Here is an 8,289-nt window from a genome sequence, read left to right as displayed (position 1 = left end):
TAATATTTTGCATGTTGGAGTAAAAACAGGGGGAAAATGATTATCCAAGTGACATCTAAACATGCCCTTCACTTGAAAATAAGATATTAACCACTACACCTTTTGATTGATGAATATATACCATAAAGTGACATCCAAACAAGCACCAACAACTAACGTTTTGCATGTTGGAGTAAAACAGGGAAAATTGATTTTTCAAGTGACATCCAAACATGCCCATTCACTTGAAAATAAGGAATGAGCCACTACACCTCTTGATTGAGCAAACTACCTTCTATTTTACAACAAAAATCCCATGTCACCAAATGACCAAACTGCCCCTAATATTGGCAATGACCAAAATACCCCTCTACCAAGTTAAGGTTAAAGCATTGCTTTCTAGCTAGCTAGCTAGCTATACACTCACATAACCTTGTCATCTATACATTTACCAAAATGCCCTCATGAGTGAAAATACCTACCACCTTCTACTAAGTTAGACTGCTCATTCAAAATCCTTAATTTTGTTTTTTCAACACAAATTCATTCCATGGCATGAACTGGCAGATGAAGAAGAGTAGGCCAGTGAACAATGTGAGGACCCTTGATTGAGCAGGTGGGCCGCTGTCGATGAGTAGGACGGTGCGTCGGGCTGCTTCCAGGAATCAGCAGCCAGCTTGTGAGCATCGCCCCCGACAGGCGGGTCGTGTCGGATCTCCCTCAGCAATGCAGCCACGTCCTTCATTGTGGGGCGATCATCGGCACGATTGCTTGCGCAGAGCAGGGCAATCCCGAGCGCCTGGAGCATTTCTTGGATTTGGGGGTCGGGCCTGCCTTGGAGCTTGGGGTCGATGATCTCGACCGGATCATGTTTACTGCGTAGATGATTGCGGACCCACTGGACAATGTGCTGACCTTCTGGGAATGATGGGTCTACTGGTTTTTTACCAGTGATGATCTCTAGAAGGACAACGCCGTAACTGTAGACGTCGCTCTTCTCGGTGATCCGCATCATACATGCGTACTCTGCAGATTAATGGATCATAACCAAAGTTAGCAATAGGTGCTAAAAACATACAATTTAATAAATTACAATTTTAGTGCATGTTTGGCTGCACCAAATATCATGATATTTTGTTACTTGATATGTGGTGCAGCCGAATGCACCCTTAGGTCTAAGTTTTAAATATCCTTGAAAGCATGCAACTAAAACTGTACCATTAGCAGCGTCTGGTGAAACAGTTCCTTGAAAGCAACATTTAAAACTGTACTGTTAGCGGTCTCTGGTGAAACAGTCCTTGGGTTCACAATTTTTTGGAATGTGGTCAGGTTGATAGTAACGTGGCTAGATTTGATTGGACGGCATGCAAGCAACCCATGTGGCTGAATATCAGGCCAAACCATGTGTGACATAAGCCTGTCATCCAACAAATCCTGCTACATCGCCGCCCGTCTCTTTTGAGTTCGGGTATGGGTCCGTTCACACCGCAGACATTAGTGGGTCCCAGTGGAATAATGGGAAGAAAAGGTGGGCCCATAGGAGTTCATTTAGTCACATCCTGTATGTGTGTGGTGGGTCCCATCCATACGGTGGACGCTTCCAACGTGGGGCCACTTGACGTGGGAGATAGTCCGGCCACCGTGCCTTTCAGAAAATGACCATTTTGCCTCTCAGTAAGGAAAACGCCAGGGGTTAAATGGTCTTTTCAATGCATTTAAACATAGCCCCATTTACCTCCAAGAATCGGGGCTTAATGACCATGCACCGTAAGCGCACGTTAGCGTAAGACAGCGATACGAAACAGACGGTAGCGTAGCGGATGGAGTGAGTGAGAGAAAGAGAGGGGAGAACCATACGCACCCGGCGCCATGTAGCCATATGACCCAGCGAACCTGGGGTTGTTCGAAAGCGAGCCATCATCCCTCGACCCATCTTCGTTATCCAGAAGCCTGGCGAGACCAAAGTCCGCCAGGCAAGCCTCGTACCGCTCCCCCAGCAGGATGTTGTTAGCCTTCACATCCCGGTGCAGGATAGCCGGCACGCAGTCGTGGTGTAGGTAGGCCAGCCCCTCGGCAACGCCCAGCGCTATCTTGAACCGCGTCTCCCATTCCAGCACCCCTGCGTTCCCCCCCTCGTGCAGCAGCGCCCCGAGGCTACCGTTCGGCATGTAGTCGTAGAAAAGGAGCCTCGTCTTACGGTTCGCACCCCACCCCAGCAGGCGCACGATATTCCTGTGCCGTATCCTCGCCAGCGTGGAAATCTCCGACGTGAATGCCGCCGCCGAGAGCATCTCCGACGACCTGAACCTCTTGACGGCCACCGTCAGCCCTGATGGAATGTTCGCCCTGTAGACGACCCCCGACCACCCCTTCCCGATCACGTTGCCAGCTGTCAGGCACCTCGCCACGTCAGCGATGGGCAGTTCGAGCTTCTGGTAAAGCGTCACCTCCCACGGTGGGCCCAGCTCCACGTCATCTTCTCCGTCCTTCTCCCGTCCTCCGTGGGCCCCACCGTCTGCCCTCCTCCCGCGCAGGAAAATGAGCAGCGCAGCCGCGAGAAGCGCGCACGCGGCGCACAGTAGCACCACCATCACGATCCTCGCGGACCGCGTGGCGCGCCGCGCCGCAGCAGAACCCCCGGCGCGGTCGGCGGTGCAGACCGCGCTGGCGACGCAGAGGGAGGGGTTGCCGGCGACGTCGGCTGGGGGGAGCTTCGAGAAGAACGGGGTGGGCGGGAGCCGGCCCGAGAAATCGTTGGACGAGATATTGAGCGAGACGAGATTTTGGAGGCCGGCGAGAAATTGGAGGCCGCCGGAGAGGTGGTTGTGGGAGAGGTCGAGGACGGCGAGCTTTCCCAGGCCCGTAAAACCCGCCGGGATCTGGCCGGAGAGATTGTTCCAGCTCAGGTTCAGAGCGATATCGAGCGCCGGGATCTGACCCAGGCTGGCCGGGATCTCGCCGGAGAACCCGTTCCGGCTCAGATCCAGCAGCTGCAACTTCACGCACGACCCGATACGCGGGGGGATTTGACCGGAGAAACGGTTTTGACTCAGGACGAGCTTGGTCAACGAGGTCAACGCCCCGAGGTCAGAGGTCAGCCCGCCGGCGATCGCGTTATCGGAGACGTCCACGAACTGCAGCGTGGCGAGCTGCCCAAGATTCTCCGGCAGGGCTCCGGAGATCGCATTGGAATGCAGGTCGAGGAACGTCAAGTTCCGGCAGGCCGCGATCTCGCGCGGGATGGGCCCGATCAGCCGGTTAGACCCGAGATCCAAGAAGTCCAGGTTCTGCAGCCGCCCAATCTGCGGCGGTATCTTCCCCGTGATCTTGTTTCCATTAGCCCGGAATCTGACGAGCGAAGTGCAGTTCCCGATCTCCGGCGGGATCTCCCCCGACAGGTTGTTGGACAGCAGAAGGAGCTTATTGAGATTCTGCAGCTCGAAAATTCCCTTCGGGATCGGCCCAATCAGACCGTTCTGTGACAGATCAATCGCCTCAAGGCCCCCACACTGAGCGATCGATGGCGGGATGCTCCCCTCCAGCTTGTTTTGCCACAGATAGAGCAATGTGAGATTCCTCAGCTGCCCCAGCTCGGATGGGATTGAGCCCGATATCTGGTTGTTGTCGAGCTCCAGATGCGTCAAGCTCCGGCAATTCGCGAGCTCGATGGGTATCCGGCCAGATATCTGATTGACACTCAGCTGGAGCTCCTGAAGGAAGCTCAGATCCCCTAGCTCTCGCGGGACGCCGCCTGTGATAGAATTCATCGACAGATCGATCACCACCAATTCACTGCACATCCCCAGCTCCGGGGGGATCACGCCGACCAGATTGTTCTCCCACAGCAGTAAGTTTCGAAGCTTGCGGAGGTTCCCCAGGCGGGCCGGGACTGATCCGGACAGTGAATTCTCATAGAGGTAGATGCTCTGTAGCTCGCTGCACTCACCCAATTCAGGCGGAAGTGGGCCGGAAAGGAGGGCGGTGTAGATCGCTAGCGTCTCCAGCTTCTTTAAGAATCCGAAGCTGGGTGGGAGAGATCCTGAAATGCTTGTTTCTGCAAGTCCCAACATAACTAAATTGCTGCAATTCCCAATCTCCATTGGAAGTGGACCTTCCAAATTCTTATTACCACCAGCTCTTAAAACAGCTAGACTCTTCAAGCTTCCTATTGTAGATGGGATTTCTCCACTGAGCTGATTATCATACAGAATCAGCAATTGAAGACTGGATAGGTTTCCAATCGCAGTCGGGATGGCCCCCTCCAGCCGATTTGAATTAAGACGCAACGTCCCCAGCTTGCTCAAATTGCAAATCTCAGCTGGGATCTCGCCCGAGAGGCCATTATCACTCAAATCCAAGTGACCCAATTCACGCAAGCTCCCCAATTCAGCAGGAATCGGGCCGGTGAGGTTTGTTCCTGATAGGACTAGTTTGTTCAAGGACCTCAATGCAGATAGATTAGTTGGGACATGGCCTAGCAAATTCACATACCTCAATGTGATTTCCACAACCTGCTTGTTTGAATTGCATGAGACGCCGAACCAATTGCATGGTGTCTCATCCGCCGGGTTCCAGCTGCTCAAGGACTCGACCGACCCGTTGAGAGTCTGCTTCCAGGAAAGGAGAGCCTGGCCTTGGACGTTGATGGCATGAGCTGTGAAAGGTGTGAAAATGGAGAAGAAAGAGAAGTGGAAGAGACACAAGAAGCTCCATGGATACATGGACATTAGTACTATGGTTTCCTACTCCAATGTGGAAACAGAGGATTTGGGATAAGGAATGGAGAAGGAGAAGAAAGGAGAGAAGCCCATGTATTTTCCTTATTTTTTAGAGCTGTGGCTTCAAGACCCAGATTCTCCGGATCCAAGAACAGCTAGACAATGAGAGAGAGAGAGAGAGAGAGAGAGAGAGAGAGAGAATTTAGATGGGAGTCAGTCTTGCATTTGTTTATGGGTGAGGAGAGGTTGGGGGATGGGGTGAGTAACTTTGTCTGTATTTTATATTAGCTTATCTCTTTATACTATTCCATCACTGCATGTGAAGGAAGGTAGCTCATGTACATGTCACCACACGTGCCAACTTGTGCAGTATCCAAGCCATTCGTCAGGTGGGTCTCTCCATGTAAATGTCCTTGATCAGAAATGAAGGTGGGTTGCAATATTAGAAACTCGTAGATGTGTTAGAAAAACTTTGGTAAATTTTCATTTGTTTCCTACATTGTGGCCCACCTGACAATTGGGTCCAACTGATTCTTGATTTGGAGCATCTTTGTAGTGGTAGCCTTCTGATGGATGGTTTGGATCTCATAACCTTTGTGCTATGAGTGCACATGTGCGGCTTGCACATGAGCTGCCTGTTACGTCCTTGTGATCTATTATCAATTGCAATTTCTCGGCGTCTTTTCGTATCTTTCAGGGGAGGTGGTGAAATCATGCTTTAAAGGAATGATCACATCAGCTCACGTCCCAACCGGTCGCTTGTGTGGGCCATCTGAGCTGTGTAAAAGGTGTGGTCATGGATATCGATTGGATTGGGTGATTATGTGTATTAGGTGGGCCCATACCTGTATATTGAATTAGATTAGGTTGGCCTATTTTATGAGTGGACCACCTGATTTTTTTCACTGGGTGATGTTGATGATGGGTTCCACTTTATGCACGGTTCAGATATCCAAGACACGTGACATGTTGGAAAGTGAGTTAGGTAATTTGCATGTGTATGTGCGGATATGGATTTGTAGTACAGGCGAGACATTGCTATCTTTATAGGTGCAATATGGTGAACGTTGGTAGATGTTTCATAGAATTCATGGTAAAAAACATGTTACATCTCAGCTTTTCATGTGAAAATTTTAAATGGAGAAGATTTAGGTTTTCATTTTGCACCCCATAAAAAGTAGTGAAAACTCTGGAACTTGCACACATGGTTAAAGATTGAGTGGCTCAGATTGACTGGTTTGTTTTTTAAGTCAAGTCTGGGACTCGCCTGAGCTAGGGCTGAATCCGCCTGACTTGCCTGAGTCATGGGTGGCTTTTGCCATCGAACCGATTGAGCTTGGTTGACTCGAAAGCGGATTAGGTGTTTACAGGGGAACATATTAGTGGGTGTTATCCTTACCACGTTGGGCCCACCTTGATGAATTTTTTGTACATCCACGACGCCCATCCGTTTCTCCCTATGATTTTAGGACGCAGCCCCAAAACTCAAGCAGATCCAAACGTCAGGTAGACCACACCATTAGCAACAATGTTGATGACCATTAAAAGCTTTTGTGGTCCATAAAAGTTTTGCATCAAGCTGATATTCATATCTTCCCTTCATCTAGTTTTTGTTGACGTTATCAATGGGTTGGATGGAAAATAAACATTACAGTTGGCATTACTATAGGCCCTAAGAACTTTTAATGGTGGGCATTCAATAGCGAAAGATTCATGTGTTGTAGTCTATTTGAAATTTAGATCTGCTTAATGTCTTAGAATACATTGTAAACTGGGCTATAGAAACACTTGAGATTTGGATTTACTTAATTTTTGAAAATACATTATTAACTGAGCCAGAGAAACAAATGGATAGCAAAAATATACAAAACATCATTAAGGTGGGCCCTATGGTAAAGGTAACCCTCACTCTAGTGTGACCCAAGTAACACCTAATCTCAGTTTGACCCCAAGTGACTAGGATGTAACTTTAAACCATGTGTACACATAATGTCACAAGAGAATACCATCCAGCGGTGGAGCGTGAAGATACCCTCGTTTCATCATTGAGGTCTTGGTATTGATTATTTTATATTTTTTATCCAAGAAAATTATACATGGAAAATGAGATTCTTACCCAATTTAAAATATTCTACTCGATTGATTATCTGATTTAATCGAGTATCTGATTACCCAACTTGGCAGCAGGTTGGGCACTCATATAACCATGCCTGTATCCCATTATTCAAATTATAAGAGAGCATTTTCATAATATACTCAACTAATAATATCTCTTTTTCAAAATCTTAAATACTAATGCATGATATATTAAATTCTACGGATTTCAGTCTTGACATGGATGTGGATGATCATGTTGATGATAAGGTCAATGTTGCTATTATTGGCAATATCTTTCATTAAAGCTACTAAGTTTTTATTTAATTGCTATAGGTTTTATACATTAGTAATTAATTATTTATTTTTCTATTATGAACTATTTTAAGCTTTACTAAGTGCTTACCTTTAAAAAAAAAACTTTTTTAAATAGCTAGATACTAGTTAGATATCCAATTAGATGATATTCGTATCTGATTTATGCTGCACTTGTTTAGATGGAATTGGAATTTATACCTATTTCTAATGTTGGAAATGCATATGATAAAATCTGTCTATATCTTATCCTTTTAAAGCCTTAAACTTTTAGCATCTTACTTTTCTTTATAGGTATAAGAGATGATCTTTCCATCAGGTGGGCCACACTGGCTACATCAGGCCGTTTACCTCCTGGGTGGGGCACAATGTACAAAGCAAATAGATGGCTCGAGAAGAGAACTGTTTTAGCCATCCGTTTGTTTCACGTTGTGGCCCACCTGAGGAGTGAAACGGCTAATTTTGGAGCAAGATCAACTAATCAATGTCACCCGACTAATGGAGGGCTTGGATATTGACACACGTGCTTAATTGTTGATGGGCAGGGTTTTACATGCGTGTGGGCTTGAAGCGATATTAACACGTTCAAATCATCCTTACAGCGGGGCCTACAATATGAGTGGACAGCTGATCGTAGCCGTCCATCTTGTGGAATCTATGATATACTGAGCATCTGGATAAAATTAGGCTGAACGGATGATCAGGATCATCACTATCCATGGATGATTTTAAAATAATGAGAAGAAAATTTTCAATGGTTCCCATTCATCCCTGAAATCAAAAGTTAGCACAGTATCTGAAACTTGATTCGGATAAAATAGCTTATTCTAGTCAGAGAAGAGAATATGAATGGCTCAAAATCTTCATAACACTTCAGAATATGGGCCCCAGTTGGTGGCACACGCGCTGGATTCTGAGTCGCGGCGGAGGCAAAACGAACTGTTCTTACGAAACGGAAAAATGGAAGAATTTCTCGCGACGAACCAAAGCAATTTCTCGTACACCTCGTGACCATGATGCCTGCCTTTTATGTCTCACTGTTTTAAAATGCAAGGGAGAAAGATTACATGGGAAGTAGGGTTTGACAATTCCACACGCGTGTGGGATCTCTGCACATCGACATTATTACACGTTCAAATGTAAAAACTTGTGCGAGATCTGAGACGTCGAACTTGTTGGATAA

At 47.1% G+C, this 8,289-nt stretch overlaps 1 protein-coding gene across 1 annotated transcript; it reads right to left on the bottom strand.

Annotated features, from left to right (window-relative positions):
• Positions 1-501: 501 nt before the first annotated feature.
• LOC131234809 (leucine-rich repeat receptor-like serine/threonine-protein kinase RGI4) lies at positions 502-4,951 on the bottom strand. Its single transcript, XM_058231780.1, has 2 exons — positions 1,841-4,951; positions 502-1,005 (listed from the first exon to the last, which is right to left on the bottom strand). The coding sequence occupies exons 1-2, from the start codon at positions 4,704-4,706 to the stop codon at positions 512-514; spliced, it is 3,360 nt and encodes a 1,119-aa protein (XP_058087763.1). The 5' UTR covers positions 4,707-4,951; the 3' UTR covers positions 502-511.
• Positions 4,952-8,289: the final 3,338 nt, after the last annotated feature.

This window comes from Magnolia sinica, chromosome 19 (genome assembly GCF_029962835.1).
Source record: "Magnolia sinica isolate HGM2019 chromosome 19, MsV1, whole genome shotgun sequence".
In the NCBI taxonomy this organism is placed as follows: domain Eukaryota; kingdom Viridiplantae; phylum Streptophyta; class Magnoliopsida; order Magnoliales; family Magnoliaceae; genus Magnolia; species Magnolia sinica.
This window is presented reverse-complemented; position numbering and strand designations above follow the sequence as displayed.

What these genes read in the sequence shown, in the direction of transcription:
- LOC131234809 (XM_058231780.1), bottom strand. Translation starts at nt 4,706, where the DNA reads ATGTCCATGTATCCATGGAGCTTCTTGTGTCTCTTCCACTTCTCTTTC. An exon ending in ATATGGCTACATGGCGCCGG is followed by an intron (nt 1,006 to 1,840) that starts GTGCGTATGGTT and finishes ATTAATCTGCAG; the next exon opens with AGTACGCATGTATGATGCGG.